The following is a 19,016-nucleotide window of genomic DNA, read 5'->3' as shown; positions in this document are numbered from 1 at the left end:
AAGAAAGAAAAAGTAAAAAAAAAAAATCTTCAAAAGCTGATGCTAAAGTGTTTATAAAGTCATAAGGACAAGGCAGCATTAAAATTAACAATGTATTCTGCCAGAAAAGGCCATAAAGTCACCCTTTTTCCGTTCTCACTCAGTGAATGCTGTTTGTGCATAAGCCCAACACATACTTCAAAGGAAGAAGTTAACATTCGTAATATAAAGGAAAAATAAAAATTAACTGCACGGTAATAAGGTCTTCACATTATTACAGTATTTAATTCCTTTGTAAACTATGTAGGTCACAGCCTTATTAATTTTAATGAAGTATTACGCTTTGAGGAGACTTTATAGAAAACAAGACTAACTCCTCTGAGCAGAAAAATGTTATGGGAATTTGGTAAGATAGTTGTGTACCTCATCACAACAATAATACTAAGCTTTGCTTCATAAAACTAAGCCTTTTCTTTGGAAATAGAAATATGTGTAAAAGAAGGTTTAATATCCTGTAAAACACATTCCTATAAAAGACAGAAAAAACACTCTGTGCTCAACAAACAAAATAATTCATGTATTATAGACTCTTAGAAATGCATTTTTGTTCCTAAGTTGAGGTTTGTTAAGACACAAGGAGATGGATGTCTGACTACACCATCATTACCAACCCAAGGAGGACATGCTGTGGGGAGTCATCCAAATGAAAATAGCAAATATCTACTGTGTGCAATGAAAGACTGCTAAAATCCCTTTTTTGCACCAACACAGACCAATTCTGGACTCTGGTTCTGAATCTGGCTTCATTTGGATGATGTGAAGATGGGGTCAGAGACAGCTGTGGGTTCCAGGTGCAGGTCAATAACAGTGTAGGTACATTAGCACAGAAAACAGATAAGCAGTGATGTTTACCATGAGTTTACAGCCAGGTTTGTGCAGCATTGCTTTGACAGTCATCTATAACAGCTGGTTTAGTTATCTGCACAGCACCATCAAGTCCTTCTTCCCTCCCTACTGATGGGGACATTCACAGCACATCTAAATGCAATTAATGTGAATCACATCAACTAATTTTCATGTATGGACAAGAAAAATAGTGTTCAATGAAAGGCTTTAAAAGACCCAAATGCTAGATGTGATGTGGTTATCATCTTTTGGACAGAATTCATAGAGTCACAGAATGGCTTAGGTTGGAAGGGACCTTAGAGATCATCTACTCCAACCTCCCTGCCACAGGCAGGGATGCCTCTCAACTAGACTCAGCTGCTCAAGGCCTCATCCAGCGTGGCCTTGAACACCACAAGAAGGCATCAACAGCCTCCCTGGGCAATCTATTCCAGAGTCTCACCACCCTTGCGCTTAAGAACTTCTTCCTAAGATATAGGCTAAACCTACTCTCCCTCACCTTAAAGCCATTCTCCCTTGTCCTATCGCTAGACACCCTTATGAAACGTCCCTCTCCAGCCTTCCTGTAGGATCCCCTCAGGTACTGGAAGGCAGCTATAAGGTTCCCCCTGGAACCGGTCTGTTTCAGAGGACTAATAACTTCCTGTGTTACCTGCAGCACCGCAGAACTCAGATTGGCTTATGCTGGTGAAAGGCTTTACTTTCACCATGGAAGGATGATTCCGTGCTCTCTTCCTTCCAAAATCAGGCTTGTCATGCCCCCACCAATGTTCATCCAAACACTTCAAGCAGTACTTTGAGTGGACCAGACCACCATCTGGCTGTAGCTCTATACACTTGCTAGCAGCTGGGAATGGACAAACATCAGCTTTGCCAGCTAGCTAAAGGACTAATTACACAAGGGCAACTCTGTGTGGTAAAAGGCACATAACTCAGGCACAGGGTGCAAAATACTCTCTGTGTTGCATCCATGATAGGATCATGCCAGGTAGCCTCCAGATTTGAAGCTGTGGCAAGTACCCGTGGCAAAAAGCTGCAGGACCAAGGAACCTGCCCAGGTCAGTGACAGCAAGGAGAAAGTATGGGACTGTGTCTTACAGGTTTTAGAGGTTTCTGGAAAATGCACCTACAGGCCTGCCCTAAGTAAGCTTAGAGCTGAAATTCCTTTTATTTTTTTTTTCCTAAGAACCTCTGAAAACTAAGGTGGAAGGAGAAATATTTCCAATTTCCAGTAAAAAACTATAAATATCACATATTTCCTGCCCCAGCAGAACAGGGGAAAATCCACTGGGGCAGGGATGGAAAGTAGTTAGAAATGGTTTTATTTAAAAAGCATTTGAAATGTGATTGCCCTTGGATGAGGTTCACTTGGGACTTCCATGCCCCCAGCTCAACCACAGGGATGCTCCCACCATGTCCCCAGGCTCTCTGCTCTATTGCTCCCCTCTCTGCACCACAATGTAGCCAAGCACCTGCAAACCATGGCACACTGAGCACCATAGGTATTGCCAAAGAAGAAATTCCTTAAAAGCAGAAAGTTTTCATTCAAACTTTCAATGAGAAAATCCCAGTCATCTCTACCTTTTCTTTAAATAATTCTCCCAGATCTGGGCAGAGGATTCAGTGTTCTTTCTCACAAGTCCCTGTGTGTTTCTGTTTATGACTTCAATCCAAATTCCCCCTGAACTAATAATATTTTGTATCTTGAACTCACCATGATCCTTAAACTATTTTTCACTTCTCTTCTTTGTAATACAGCTCTTCTGTACCATGAGGACCTGGGGGCAGGACATTATCCTTATTAGGGATGCATTCAAATCTTTAAAGCTAAAGCCGTTTTGTGTCTTCTTTCTCATTAAAATACATGAGACATCAGCCTATTGTACATATTTTCTGTTGTAAGTACCATCAAATTTTACAATGGGTGTTCTTTCTTTATTTCTGTTTCTTAGAAGTATAGAAACACTCCTGCAAACAAGGTCTGGGAGTTCAAAACAAAAGTTATTTTAATGAGTAGCTTTCGTTTTAATAAAAATGTGCCAAAATAAGCCTAAAAAATTGGCAAAAAAATCTTTCTAGCTGTCTCATTGCCTGAAGCTAATTATAGAATTAAGTATTGCTGTCTGTATGGTGCACAAGTGATTTTCTATGACATTTCAAGCTGTTCCCATCTAGAAACATGTAAACATTTTGAGGTAGTTACTGATTGACACAAACCAGATGTGCCTGGGAAGCCTTAAGAAAAGCCTGAGCTAGACTACATCACCACTGCACATGAATTGCAATGTCCATGTGACTTTTCTGTGGAATAGGTTTTAGCTGAAATTAATGAGAAATTAAAGAAAGGAGTTACACAGGTAAGTTCTTATGAAAAAGAGTAGCAGCTCAAGACTTCAACCCAGCTTGTGATTCAGAAATCCTTGGCGAGCCTCCATTTTCTTGTAGTGGGGTTAGGTTTGCTGGGTTTTTTTATGAACGTTTCCATTAAAAATCGAATAATTAGGCACTATTTTCTCTCAGAAAGCTCACTTTTACAGGATGCTCTGAACATCAGTATTCTCATTTCATATTGGGGAATATAGAGCGGAGAAGTAACCTGCAATGTCTCTGAATTAGTCATAGATAATACAAGCAGAGGTAACCCACCCCTGAGTTAACCCAGCCATTAATGCCTTTGCAGATTAAAATGAGTAGGAAACCTCTTATGCTGCCACTCCCCTTGTGGTTTCCCTGTTGTAGACATAGTTCGTCTTTCTGAAGAAGAACTGAGGAATGGAGCTTTAAAACAAAGGCTTTAATGATTTACACCTAAACAGCAGTGAACAAGTTGTGGCCAGCTCCCCTGATGGTCTCTCATCCAAATACTATCAAGCCTAGGACAGTCCAGTTCCAAAGGCAACACAGCTGTCACCGCAGAACATCAAATAACTTCTGATCAGCCAGTTCACCATCACAGGGTAGGAAATGCTCATTTTCTCCTGATTCAGATTTAGAAGCCACAAAACCTGCTCTGTGCCTTCCCAGCTCCCAGGCAACCCAAGGCTGGCTGGCATGTTCCCAACACCCGAAAATTTGCTGGCTCACATTTCATTTAAACTGCAAATGTCTGTGTTAGCTTTGTAGCTGATGTGTAAAGCAGCAGCATTCCACAGAAACTTCCAGCACAGGAGTTGTCAGTGCCTGAGCCACACTTAATGCTTTTTCCACTGAAAGCTCAGAGCAGCAAGAACTTCTCTGTGCATCTGAACCATGTCTCTTTGCATTGGAACCATGTTTCATCTGCTCACCTGCTGCTCACTGGCTGCTCAGAAATGCTACAGGTGCCCAGCCAGCAACAACACTTAGCCAGGGAGGAGGTAGGGTATGAAGCAGTACCTGGATTGTTACTGATACCATTCTTATGACTGACAATTTGGTACAACAGACAACCCTTCTCATACTGTGTACTTTGGTTCTTTGAAGATGCAATAAATGTTGAGCTCAGAGAGGTGGCATATGGCTAAGTCTCCGGTGTGGTGACAACGTCCCTAGCGAAAAGCTGATGAGGATGTGTGTGTCTCGCTTTGCAGCACTTAATTTTTCTTTATGAAACACGGTCAGATTGCTCTCCCAAAAAAAAGCAGAGAGTGCCAACTGAAAACACTGCAGATTAAGTGGAGGATAGAGAATATTTTCTTCTCTGAATTCTCCTCTTGTCACCTCCTTCTTAAACAATTAGGAAGTTCGACATCTTAAATCCAAGTACCTCAGATTACAAACTTATAAAAGAAGCACACATCTGGAGTAGTAATAATGCAACATTTCAGGAAGTAATATCAAAATTCTTTTTCTATGATCAAATCTCATTTACGTGTTCAAGTATTGGACATTTCTGAGAAAAAAAAAATATGAAAGCAAAGCTTTCTTACCAGAAGAAAGTTGCAGACATATTATAGCATTCATGACGAAATACATTATAGATATGCAAAGACAGAAATAAGCATCTGTCTTTGTGTGTCTGAGTAATCAGAAACATTTCTGTCCCAATTTATGCATATATTATGTATCTTTAACAAGACACAAGACTCTTTAACAAGAGTTGAATTGCACAGAATGAGAGGAACTGCTAGACCCTCAGGACTAGCAAATTTAATACACAGAGAGGTGATAAGGAAGCAACATCTCATTACCTCTATTTTGAGAAAGAAAAATATCGTAAATACTACTGGAAACTATAGAATTAAATGAAGTTAATGAGTAGAATGAGGTAAAGTTTAAAAGATGAGGTCTGTATAACTTTTCAAAATCAGACATTAATCTAATCAAAATAATCAGATAATTAATGCAAATCCTAACATGCTTGCTCCAAGAAGTCTTTATGACCAAGAAGAACATATTCATAATTTGTATGTTAGAGACAAAGTAATCTTCAATGCTTGTTTTGAATTATAAGGTTCCCATAGAAAGAGCTGAATCAATTTACATAAAATAAACAAATCTTAAGCTTTTGGAGACATTATTGTACCTTATAATACAATACAATTCAACAACTTGCTGTTTTTATCACAGCACAGAATGTTTCTTCTTACAGTCAAGCTGCTTGCGCGACCCATCTGAGACAAAGCATCACCTAAGGAGCAGCACTGCTTAATAAGAAGCTCTCAGCCAGCGTCAATACCTGTGTGCCATGTCCTACAGAGGAAGAACCGCTCCAATTACATTTTAGGTGTCACACTTGGAGATCACACTTGTGAACATTCATTATTATTTTACTTTCTACTTGGCCTGTCTTAGGACTAAGGAAACCCTTAATGTACTTGTATTAGCTGCAGTCCATCACAGCAGTTCAGGGATTTAATTACCACTTACATTAGAGACAGTTTTATGAGTATTAGTGTTATACATGGGCCAAACCACTCAGCTTATCAGTGCTGCTTAAACAGACTGCTATATTATGAATGGCATGGCAAAGGGGAATAAAATCCTCCTTATGAGGAACTGCTGCTGTCCTCAATACTGTGATTCCAGTTTAAAAGCCTGCGTGGTACCTCACACTTTGTCACTGGATGGCAACAGGCTAGATCCTTCTGCTTATGTTACCCCAGGGCAGGACTGAAATCTCTGGGATTAGAAACTGGATTAAAAGCTCAGGATCAAGCTAGAAGAGATGCTGATTAGCAGCAGTCTTGACAGAAGGACCAGTATTCATGAAAGAAAAATACCTCCTAGATCCCTGCTGCTTTTGCTGCAGCCAACCAAACCTTCATACCCCACAAATACCTGTGAGCAAGGGTCCTGCTTCCAGTATGACTACCATACATTCATGCATTTCATTTACTTATATTTGTAAATATGACTCTAATGAAGCTGCATTTAATCAGGTTTCTGAAATACTGCAATAAAATTAATAATGCAGGTTAAAGTTGAATACCACAACCAAGTGCCAAATTAAAGTGGCTGAAAACGGTGGTTGGGTATCTTGAAACAATTGGCTAGATGGTATGTTACCCTACTCTGAGTCCCTCTGTGAGCCCCACACCAGCTTTGATATGCTAGGGGTTGCTGTCCCATCCAGACCCTCCATGGCCACCAAGGACCCATCTCTGGTCTGCATTTGTGCACTGGTATGAACACAGCCACAGGAACAAGTTCTCTCATGCCCTTCCACTACTATGCCACTCTTGTCCACTTTGCTGTCACTTCAGCCTCTTTCATGAGCAATTTATTCTTCTTAAAAGGAGTTATTAAAAATGAAAAGACTGGCATGCTGATGTATGAATTGCACATTGCTAAGAGAAAGACTGAGTCATTTGAAGTATACAAAGAAAAAGGCTTTCGACAAGGAAAAGGCGAGTATAATCCAATCTTGAATGAATAATTGGGAAATAAAATGCCAAAAATAAAAAGAATGTAAAGTAACTAAGATATCAGAAATATATATAAGAAGGGTCAATAAGAGTAGGCATTGAATCAACAGACAGCAATGAGAAGTACTTTGAGACAGAACAAGATGTTGCAGAAAAATTAAACACATTCTTCATCTCGGAAGGTAAATGGAAGGTGAGATGTCAGAAGTAAAAGCAGTGTCCTGGAGTGGACAGTTTAAAACTAGAGATGTTAGCAGTCTTTCCAGAACAAATCTTGGGTAATTTAAAATCAATAAAAACAGCCAGAGTCCAAAGACCAGATGAGAGAGACTTGGGGATCCTGAAAGAGATGTCAGACAGATTATTGGACTACCATGAGTTGTCTTTAATAGCATCCTTGAAACGGTGAGGTATCAATAGACTAGGGAGAAACAAACAAAATAACAGTTGTAGGAAGAAAATTATGGAGAGCTGTGAATTAAATTTGACCTCCAAAGCAGACAAGGTCCAAGAATAATCGGTGATAAGATCAAAAAACCCCAACTTCTGAGAAACAGGAAAGCTTTTGGAAATGTAGCTTCCATGAATAGGAGTACAATAAAAGCTAATGCAACTTCCTCATCTATACCCCTCATGGACTGGCATTTTTAAAGACAGTATTACAGTCAATAAACAGGACTGATAGGATGAATTGTTCAGATTTTAGAATGCTACATAATATAGAAAGACAGTAAATAAATATATAAGACAAGTTCTTATATGTATTAAAGATTGCTAAGGAAAAGTCATGTCTGCAGTCATCAGTGATGCAGGATAATGTGGAGGATGAATGGATCACAGAAAATAAAGGCAACATTCCTTTCCAAGGATCAAGCCCTTTGAAGAGTGGCTGAGGGAGCTAGAGTTGTTTAGCCTGGAGAAGAGAAGGCACAGGGGAGACCTTATTGCCATCTACAACTGCCTGAAGGAAGGCTGTAGCCAGGTGGGGGTTGGTCTCTTCTCCCAGGCAACCAGTGACAGAAGGAGAGGACACAGTCTCAAGCTGCACCAGGGGAGGTTTAGGCTGGATGTTAGGAAGAAATTCTTCACAGAAAGAGTGATTGGCCATTGGAATGAGCTGCCCAGGGAGGTGGTGGAGTCACCGTCTCTGGAATTGTTTAAAATAAGCCTGGATGAGGCACTTAGTGCCATGGTTTAGTTAATTAGATGGTGTTGGGTGATAGGTTGGATTTGATGACCTTGAAGGTCTTTTCCAACCTGGTTAATTCTGTGATTTTGTGATCAGAAAAGGCAGTGGATTTTTTAATAGGTCTTGTTCATATTTTGCTCTCCCATCTATCTCCCAAAACTCTTCCTGTTACACAACAGCTTACCCTACTCACATACTGAACTTGCAGCCTCTTGCAGTTTCATTTAAATGGAAAATATGATCAAATTGCTCTCTGAACCTATATTCTCATGTTCAGTGCTGGCTGAACTTAACTCACAGGGCTACACTGGTATTTACTGGCCAGTGTGCAATTTTTGGGATGTCTTGGAAGTCACATACAGATGAGACGGGTCAGCTTCTGCTAATGTGGTAAACATAGATACTAACTCCAGATGCTGGGTCAGACAGTAAAGGATAGTGACAAGAAACACAGTGTTACAGAGAACCTTGATTTTCTGATAAACCCCAGCAACCTGCATAAATGACTAATACTGTCTTCTCAGGGTATATCAAGACATTCTGGCCGATTTCCATTCTACTTTTCTTCATGTTTCTTCTGCAGCTTAGTATGGAAAAATGGTGAGAAAGAATAATAGCTTTCAAATATCTGCAAAGGGAAGTCCACTTCAGATAGAAGAGGATGTAAACTGCAACCAAGAGAATCAGGCAAAACACAAATGTAGACTTCTAACTTAAAAGCAGGTAATGCATTGGAGCAGACTGCTTTCAAGGCCTGCAGGATCTTATATTGAAGATTTTTATAACTAGCTTTCCATGAACGGGTTAATTAAATACATGTCAAAGGGAATCCCATCCTGGGGCAAAAGGAGGGACATTCGACCCCAAGTCATTACTTATCTTTATCCCTTATGACTGTTTTCAAAAATCTCTGCAAACTTGCAGGCTGTTAAACAGCTGCTACATTTCACTCTGGCCATGTCTGATTTTCAGTTGTCTGTGAGCTTGCTGCTGTTCAAATGCACATTGTTAAAGCCTCCAAGTTTTCCAGGCTGCCAAGGAACGTCCTATAGAAGTAATTACAATGTCTATCTTGTGGCATCATACACTTCTCCTTCTGACTCTTCACTTCCTTTTCCCTCCTCTGTAATTCTGCCCAGGATCATGATGAGCTGAGCAGTAGCTGGGAAGAAAAAAGTATTAGAAATGTTGTCTCTGAAGAGGTATATATCAGGGCTTCAGAGAATCAAGGCCTCTGCTGGCATGTTTGAATACTGCCTAGGCTTTCAGAGCACAATATGGTGGGCAAAGTCATATTCAGATTGAGCGGCAAGGCCTTTATGATGGAATAAAATGTCACGTTATCTTCCACATGACACAAGCAAAGACTTTTCAGGAATTTAGAAGGAGAAGGAAGATTTTTTAAAAAGCACAATGAGAATTATTACTGAATTTGATTCTCCTTCTTTGGCAACAACCTGCAAAGCAACTTTTGTGCAAGTCCCAGACTCCATAGTCAGCCTTGCTGCAGGATAAAAAGACACACCTCAAAGACTGCTGCTGGAGCTTTGTAGTATCAGGTCAAAATGTTGCTTATTTTATGGTCTTTCTGTTTAAAAAAAAAAAAAATCTTATTGGCGACTACAGTTAAAGGAAAGGAAAGAAAATTCATACTTTACCTGAAGCATCAGGATGATAGAGGCTGGGAGCACTCGTAATTTCTCCCTGCTGGTGGAGACAGCTACCTGAGGATCTTTGACTTGCAATGAGAATCCTGCTCTTTGCAGATGGCAACCTGGACACTGCACCCAGTCCTAACTGTGGCTTCAGTATCATGGCAGATCGATAAAAACTTGGTGGGACCTCGTAGTGAGTATATGGTGGAGGGCAAAATTCATCTTTTGCAGGCCTTTCCCCAACCTACAGAAAAATCATTAATGCAGATATCAACACTGTCTTGACACACAACTAAATTCAAATAAATTGATCTCTTCCCAAAAAGAAAATAGATAAAATGAGGATTTTCTGTCGGTGAAAATAAATTAACTCCTAAAATCTGATATGATTTCCAGAGGTAGAAACACGAAGAGAGTGTGCAAGTAGAATTTTTATTACAAGCTATTTAAAATATTCCCATTGAGATACAATTTGGGGGGAAGTCAGTTTTATCTGAGTTAAAAATAAAGCTGAAAGTATTTTAAGTTCATTTTATCAAAGAAATGGTATTGTCAAATCATTTGTGTGAGGAAAAAACACTTCTGCATGTATGTGAGGCATAATGTTTCTTGTAATCTGTGAAGTTTCTGAAGAGACCTGGTGGTGGATGGTGGAGGTGGGCATGTTTCTATAGGTTACATTTTCAGGGAGCTATTGAATACTCCAAATCAAAGCTAAAACCCCCAGCTGCCCATTTGAATTGGGGAAAAAAAAAAAAAAAAGACAAATGTGCAGGTGTGATGCATTTATTGTTTATCAGAAATAGATGCTGATTTGCTAAAACCAGCAACAAACTTCTCAGCATTTTAATGGGTGTGTACTGTGGGGACAGCAAAGTAAATGCCAAGCTGGAAGTATTTCCAGCAAACTGGCTGTGACTGGGAAACCTGCAGTTGGAGAATGACCTGGTTCCCCGGATCAGTCCTGGCATCTTTCTACACTCAAGCCAGGCTCTGATTTCCACCTCACTGTGCTGCTTTGTGACTCGGGACAAGGGTGCAGAGCAATGTCAGTAATTTTCATCTCTCTCATTTGCAATGAAACTTCTGTGTAGAGTCCAATTTTTTACCATTTTCTTATAAAATGCAAAATCATTGTAATGCAGAAAGGGCCCATGACTATTTTATTGTGCATCCCATTTAGGCCACAGGAGGAAAAGGAAAAAAAAAGCTTCAGAAATAGGAAATCTGAAATAAATTTGTTTAAAAATTAATCATAAAGTGCCATAGGCTACCTAGGAAGAAATGTAACTGCCAATTAATTAACTCTGCTGTAAGTTATGATGCATATAATATGCCAAATCAATTTCTATTTAGCAATTATAAGCATTTAGAATATGCACTTCAACATTGGCTCTAAAAGCTTTGATCCTAGCTGCTTCTAGAGCTTTAATCCTAATTTAGCAAATCTTTAATATGCTAAAAGAGACAAGACTGACCTTATACTATTAAATATAGATTCTTTGAGGTCTTCAGACAGGAACTAGGAGATCAGATGCAACAAACACTGAGCATTATATTTTTGCCCTATATTTTTTCCTTTGTTTGCAGCTCTATTTCCTGCCATTAGATCTTCCTGTTTCTTTTTTTTATTATATTCCTGTGACCTATTTCTAGAAGTTAGGATAAGTTTTTTTTACTGTATAGAACATTCTCTAGACTTGGACTGCAGAAGATGCTTAGCTTATTTTCAGCTTCTGGATATGAGATTGTTTTCCTGGATAAGGTTCAGTACCTTTTCTTTCCCTGATGAATTTCAATCAGATGCCACTATATACTTCCTATCATTTCATATTTATCTGGCAGTGAACGTACCTATGCCGAGTACTTCAGTTTAAGGAACCAAGAAAATCTTTAAATATAGAAACCATGCATTTTTGATAAACTGGGTCAACTTAACAAAACTTTCAGTCACCTCACTTTTCTTCTTTATTGACAGCACATTAGGAGTAACGCAGAACACATATGCACACAAAACCAACCAATCAATTAAACAATCAATCACAAGCATAAAACATCTTTTTCAAGATGAGAAGTGAGGATTTAGAGTAGAATCATTTAGGTTTGAAAAGACCTTTAAGATTATCGAGTTGAACTCTAATTTACCCAAAAATCTCTCCAGAATTAAACTTTTTTTTTTTTTTTTTAATAAAGACACAGGTTTGGGGGACATAAACTTGCTATGGAGGCATGCTATTTTTTTCTTTTCCATTAAGTGTATCCATTAAGTGCAAATTCAACTGATCTCAATATAATTGTATGAAATTATTGATTACAAGGCAATTTTAAAGCTCTTCAGAAAGATATAGATTAATATGAGACCTGTTAGCATCTTGTGCTAGATTATTTTTGTACAAGAGACTTTTAAAGAAAAGATCTCTTGCAGACTGTCAGCTAAAAAGAAGCTCAGCTCAGAGTTGAGCTTGTGTATGGCTGTCTGCTCATTCCACCACCCACTCCCTACTTCCCCCACATCCTATTTAATAAATTTGTTAGAAAGAAATGGAAAGCCTGCATCATATACTTGGACCATACAGGAATTTTGACAGGCTGAACAGAGCAGGCAGCACAGCTAGCACAGCAGGTATGGATGCCTAGTACTTCCTTCACCTTACTTGGTTTATAACACCATTAAACACTAAAGCCTCAAGCAAGAATTTTCTTGCCAAGTGCCCGCTTCAGGCAGGGAACAGAGCTGGTGACATCAGTTCAGGAAGTTCAGATAATGAGATTAGGAGGGGGAAATTGCTGCTTTGACTATGTATAACACAACTTCTTTCCCTACAGGCCTTTCATTTCCACAGGCTTTTAGTCGATGCTTTCAGGAACAGAAAGATGTCTATGCTAGGCAATGGACCCAAGGATGCATTGAATGAGTCAGGCCCATCTGTGGGAGGCAGGAAGAAGTGGTGATCAGCAGACCTCCTTGCAGATTCCCACCAGAATCAGGGCTCTTGGCAGCAACCACAGAGCAGTGAATCACATGAGCCATCAACTACTATCTGACATGGAGAATATCCATGTGGGCAAATTCTCACCCTGCAGACCAGGCTGGTCTCAATCATGCTGGTCCCTGGAAATAGCTGCTGGGTGAGCACACTCTGGTAGAGGTGAACACTGAGCTGAGGAGTGTGCTCCTGGTCCAGCAGTATGGACAACCTTGTGTGAGCCTTTAAGGCCATGCCTTCCCACTATTCAGTTCACTAGCATGGCTACAGCCTTTGAGTCTCACAGTTTGCTCTTTTCCTTCCCATGGAGGTAACTGGGAACACAAAGTGGGCACAAGTTCCTGCTGGTGCTGACCAGAAGAGACTGAGTCCATGTAGTGATGGAGAGCCCATATTATGATGAAGCATGTAGGCAGCAGGCAGCAGCAATCTGTCCTGGAAAGTGACTGGTTTTTTAAGCACTTCACTTTGAGTTTTCTTCCTTCTTGCTTTTGGATTAAGACAGGCATGAACGATCTACCTCCACACCATGCTGAAGATCCAAACAAAAGCGCTTGAGGAGCTGCCAATGCCACAGGCAAGGCTGCCCATTTAAAAGCAACTCATTTCCAATATGGACTCAGCCTCTAAGAACAGTTGGACTGCCTTCTTGCCTCAGTTGGGACGTTTTGTCTGAGCTACCCAACACAAACTTCAGCACAGGCAGGTCAAGAAGTCCTGTCTGCTTCCCCCTCCACAGGGGTAGCCCTCAAATCTTCCTCATAGAGCTCTCCAGGCCTGGACTTTTGAGTCTCTGAGACAGCACCTTCCTATTTTTCTAGCTCATGTCACGGGGTATTTGTTCCTATCACTTAGCTAGCTGAAGGGTGCTTAGAGATACAAGCCTGATTGATAGCAGCTATTAACACTCTTGTCATAGCTATGTAAAGAGCTATAAAATGCTAATCAAACCTCTCCAAAGCCTAAACTGCATATGTGAAAGAGGGAAATCTGGATTTTTTTTTTCTCTTACAAAGACAGTAGCCATCCTGCTCTGGCATCTCCTTGTCTCCAAAATTTCTGGTCTTCAACACTGTCCCTTCACCAGGGTAATTTTCATTTATCTCAGTCCATTCTAATTGGTTTCTTTCAGATTGAAGATCAGTCATCTGCCATGAACCTGTACTGTGCACAGCTGCACTTTTAAGCATCCATCCACTACTGGACCCATCATTTTCCTTTCCCTTGAAAGGAGCCAAATCAGTCCCCTCTGCACTCCTTCAGCTAGCAGGAGAGTAATCACTTTTAGGGTGGCAGCATAAGAACGCAAATGCCATCCCCTGCTATCAGCTCCTGACTCTTGGGCTAATGCAAACTTATACCACAAACTGCAGTTTGATTGCCTTTTTCTTCTCAGCCTCTTAAATAGACAATCCATCTTCTCTGAGGACACTTGGGTTCAAACCTTCCCTTCTTGAAATCCCTACCCAAAGACATATTTCTTGGATGAGTGGGGGAAGACGCTAATCTAAAGTAAAGCATACTGCCGATTTGCCACAGCCCAAATCCTTCTCATGTGAAGACACTCAGCAGTGTACAGAAATCAGTCCTTTGCTCCCAGATGAGACTGCAGATCCTGCCTGTCTGAACCCCAGCTGTATGAGCCATAGAAATCTATGGTCTTCGGAGAATCATGCCACCCTTATAAACATCCAAACAGCTGTACAGTCTGGGTTATTTTGGCTTTAATTTCCACTGACTCACATTAAATGGTAATAACCTAGTAATTTTCCCTCACCTTATGAGTTGATTGTGAAGATAAACTAATAACAACTGGCATAGAAAAGTTCACAATGACTTTAATAATTCCTGCTCTGTATGCAAAATATAAGGGACAGAGCTGAAAACTGAAGTTAGAGGGGAAAGGGCAGAGAGCACTGCCTTTTCTGTGCTTGGGATGAGATGGTGCTCCATGAAAATCCATGATCACTTCAGCAGACTGCCTGTTAACATGTCATAAAGGTCTATCTAGACACACACATGGTATCTTAATTTGGGTATTGGTCAGTTTTTTATTGTCAACACCATCACCAAATTTGTTATTTTAGTGCTGTTCCTTGGATAATTACTATATGTAAAATGAGGCAGGTGTTAAAACAGCTTCCATAACACCACAAGACATACAACTGTGAAAAACAGTCCTCCTTTTTCTCAAACAAACAACAAGAAGAATACTGGCTCAATTTTTTTAAAAAAAGTGTTATCCTCAATATTTATATAAAAAGTTTAGCTGTTAAGCTACCCCAGGATACGAGCAGCAGGCACATCACAAAACCAAATATAGCTCCCCTTCTGTGCCCTTTCTTCACCTTCCAAGTAAGGGCAACCTTCCTCCACTGTGCTCACCTCCCAGCAGGGATTTCAGGGGAGCAAGACTCCTGCCCAACTTACCAAAGTGGAAATACAATGAGATACCAGGAGCCAGAATTGGACAGAGATTTCTTATATGAGGTGCAGGTCAATATAAAATATGGCATTCAAAGTCAATATTTTCCTGTATGATATATATGACCTTACATGAGCTTTGATAGCCCCTGAGTTTCAGTATGGATAAACAGAGCAGAACTGCTTTAGACTCTAATGCTCATCTGCAAAAACATTTTAACTTTCCCATCAAGGAGGAAAAGTCTCTGTAGGCAAATGACATTAATTTCCCAAAGCTATTCTTCAGGGAAAAAAAATGCAATTTCATTTATGAATAAATCCAAACAGTGTGTTTTTTCCTTTCTAAACATCCCTATTTATACTACTGGCAGATGATTGATTTGCTGGAAAACATTGGAGGCACACAGTGACAACTTTCAGTCACAGATAAGGCTTTGCAACAGGATCAGTGGCAGAAATGGTTAAGTAAGTTTATTTCTAGTGATTATACTTTTCCTTGATTTAGGATTTATTTCATATCTGAGGTTTTAGAACTAACTTCTGGCAGCAACAAGTAAGCGAATTTTCACCACAAAAGAGGCTCTCAAAGTTGCCTTCTTACCTCCTGAAGAAACTTCTCACTCATCGGGCTGAAGTGATGACCTGTAGGCCTAATTCCTGACACGACCAGTCCAGAACTGAAGAGTCTTGGCTTCTGGAGATCAGGTTTAAATTTGTCATACAGGATGCTGGTGGGCTTCGCCTCCCCTCCGTTGGACACTTTCTGCTCTGTAGAGACGGGCATGCCACACGCAGGGCTAGCGAAGGGCAGCCCTGCTGGTGCAAATGAAGGGTCGAGCTGCTCTATCGAACGAGGGTTTCTTCTAATGTATGTGATGATTTTAGGTCTCACAGGTTTGGGCCTGGGTATGGCAGGTTTAATCTCAATGGTTTCTTCCAGCTTTTCACTGCAGTCACTGTCCACATCTGCCTTATCTGGGAGGGAGCCCTTGGAGTGGACCAGGATAGGTTTGGGGATGGCACTGCTGCAAGCAGTCTTGATAGGCACTTTAGGGGATATGTTTAACAACTGCGTACTGTCAGAGGGAGGTAGGACTGAGGAGGGTGACAGTTTGCTGACATGAACTGTACAAAGGTCCTTTAAATTACTGTTTGATAGCATGGGTTGACTACTAACGTCCAGTGTTGCCACTGGGCACATGGGAGTTGGAACACATAAAAAGGCATCAGCCTTTGCTGAAACATTACAGCTCTCTGGTGCTTCCTGTTTCTGTCCGTTAGCTGTTTTTTCACTTGGAACTGAAAAGTGTGAGGTTTCCCCATCACTGTCATGGTTGTCAGGTTGTTGGTGTGACACTGTCTCTGCACTGCACTCTCTTTGATGATCAGAGAGAGCAGAAGCAGGCACAGCAGCATCCTCGGTGCTTCCTTTGACTAGCGTCAGTTTATTCTCATTACCTTTCAAGGGTTTGCTGTCAGGTAGATTCATGTTATGTGTAAGAGAGATCTGTTTACCAACTGTTTCAGCACATCCTGTGTCAACTTCATGTAAATTTTCATTTTTCCTAGGTGTCACTCTGCCACTGGATTTACTACCACAGGTGAGTGGGAATACTCTTTCCACTTCTTTGTCAGTAAAATATTCCTCACCAACACGGCTAGTTGCCCTGCTGTCACTGTCATTGCTTTGTACCCTTACCCCTTCAATGGTGATGTTATCGCTTAGCATTTTGTCATCAGGACAGGTTACCACCTGGCTTGATAATGCATCCTCTCCTTTACTGCAGATGTCTTGAAAACGTGATGCTTGAAATTTTGATGTGTCAGACCCAGAGTCTTTCTGTTCCTGAATTGCTGTGTTTTCATCATTTTGACATTCCACGAACTCTACCAGCATAATCCTCTCAATCTTTTGTTGACATGGATTTTTAGATTGTGGAGATGGTGCAGTCTTAAGCTCCAATTTTTTACTTTTATCACCCTGACCTAATTGTGCTTCTGATTTACTGGCAATCTCATTGGACTTAACAGGTAAATGCTGAGAATGAGAAGTTTGCAGTGTGCTTTCAACGTTAACATTTGGTACATTTTCTGGTTTACTTATTGTCTTGTTCCCTGAGGTAGATGGTTTGGAATAAAATACAATGTTTTCCTCTGAGGTATTGCCAAGTGGATGAAACACCATCCCAAGAAAATGATCCGTGGATGTTTTTTGTGATTTCTCTGTGTTTCCTATCAAATGGTGTGACCTGTCGATGGAGTCCAGTGATGCAGAAAGCAGACGTTTACACGGCACACGGCCAGCACAGTCTTTTGAAAATGCTTCAGACTGAGGAGACAATTTACTTGGTCTTCCCAAAGAAAGCCTTTTTATTCTCTCCATCTCCACAGTCCTGCATATTTTGCTCTTAGAAAAGTTCTGGGTGAAGTCAACATCACCTTTAGAAATAACCTCCAGGTTGGCATCATTTGTGCTACTTTTTAAATTGGACAGACTTTGTCCTCGACTAATCCTGATATGTCTTGATATATCCTTCACTTCGCTGGTACTACAATCTCTCCCCATGTCCCTGCTTGTGGTGGAGGGCAGCTTACTTTCCTGTACACTGGTGTGACAGGTCCGAGAGTCTTTGAAGGTCAGCAGTTTATGGTGCTCCGTATTCAGTTGAGTAACTTTCTCTGACCCTCCAGAATGTATATTCCCACTCTCATCTGTTAGATTCCGTTTTTTAACATCTCCTTCAGTACTTCTAACTTTTGTCACAATTTGGTTGGCATTGGTATCCCCTACACTCACTATGCTTTCATTATTATTTTTTATTTCACTCTGGTTGTCCTGAAGCTGGGCATAAAATGACTTGTTTGGGATTAACGGAGCACTCATTCTGAAGCTTCAGGTGACTGCTTTTCTGGCAGTCCTAATTAATGAGAAAGCTTTTCCCCCCCTATCAGTTTAACTAATATGCATGCTTCAGCTATACATTTAAATTATAAAACCGAACAGTAGAAATTTCCTTCTCAGAAAGCTTGGAGTCTCTTGTCAGAGTCACATTTTTGTGCTGTTTAGTTTTCTTTCATGCAGTCTCTGGATCTTGGAAATCTTTATGACCTGCTGTAGATAGCTTCAACGAAAGCAAAATAGATCAGTCAGGCTTCCTCTGACTGAGATGCAGTCAATCCAGCCAACCTATGAGAAAAAAAAAAAAAAACAACAACGTCATGCTGATGTCAGCGTAACCAACTAAACCAAAGTTAAAATCAACACTACTCCCAGGTACGTCCTCAGGATAGAGTATTCCCAAACACATTAGATGCTGTTTCAGTCACAGCTTTGCTCTCAGGAAAGACTCTTAATGTAGAGTAGAAATCTGAATTAAGAAGTTGCACAATTAAAACTGTCCTGGTTACAAGAGTGGTTGCTACTGTTTTTAAGCCATATAGATTTACAACTGGAAATAAGCATAAACAGTTAGGCGAGGATGGGAGCCTGCATCAAGGGTCTAAGCACTTCCTTATTGCTATAACAACGTCTTTGTAACACTCAGAACAGCTACTGATGCAATTAAAGCACCACTGTATAGACAAATTATAACTAATAACATTTCAGCTTCATTAGAAGACATTGATGGGTTTCTCTTCCTGCCATGTAGAAATCTCAGTTGTGCTGATATCACATTCCCTTCAACATCTCTTAGCCAAAAAGCAAAGAAAGCAAGAACTATGGCTGGAGGTCTGTAAAGGCAAACTGTGATTTTTGAGACAGCTGCACATGAGTATGTTCAAATATAAAGGACTATACACCAGCCTCAATACAGTGCATCTTGTTTTGGCTCCCTCCCACCTGTGGCTTTGGGAGCACAGATTTTGTCCTTTATAACCTCCAACGAGAAGAAGGGGAAGTTTCTGTCTGTGCCACGCCTCAATTCACTATCTAAGCTCTTTCTTGCACTGTGTAAGTTCATAACTTCCATCATAAAGAAATATGAACACGGGAAATTGGAACATGCTCCATAGTTCCCACAAGGCAGAA

The 19,016-nt window shown here is 40.4% G+C and overlaps 1 protein-coding gene across 1 annotated transcript in view; it reads right to left on the bottom strand.

Moving 5' to 3' along the window:
- MTUS2 (microtubule associated scaffold protein 2) overlaps positions 1-17,870 on the bottom strand; it is a 216,315-nt gene extending 198,445 nt beyond the window's left edge. Inside the window, exons 1-2 of the mRNA XM_054385862.1 lie at positions 15,588-17,870; positions 9,579-9,819 (exon numbers count right to left, since the gene is read on the bottom strand). Of these exons, the coding sequence (XP_054241837.1) occupies positions 9,579-9,819; positions 15,588-17,870 (2,524 nt within the window). The remainder of the gene's footprint in view (positions 1-9,578; positions 9,820-15,587) is intronic.
- Between the last annotated feature and the right edge of the window lie 1,146 nt (positions 17,871-19,016).

This window comes from Indicator indicator, chromosome 1 (genome assembly GCF_027791375.1).
Source record: "Indicator indicator isolate 239-I01 chromosome 1, UM_Iind_1.1, whole genome shotgun sequence".
Lineage (NCBI taxonomy): Eukaryota > Metazoa > Chordata > Aves > Piciformes > Indicatoridae > Indicator > Indicator indicator.
The sequence above is the reverse complement of the archived record's forward strand: the minus strand, read 5'-3'. Positions and strand labels throughout refer to the sequence as shown.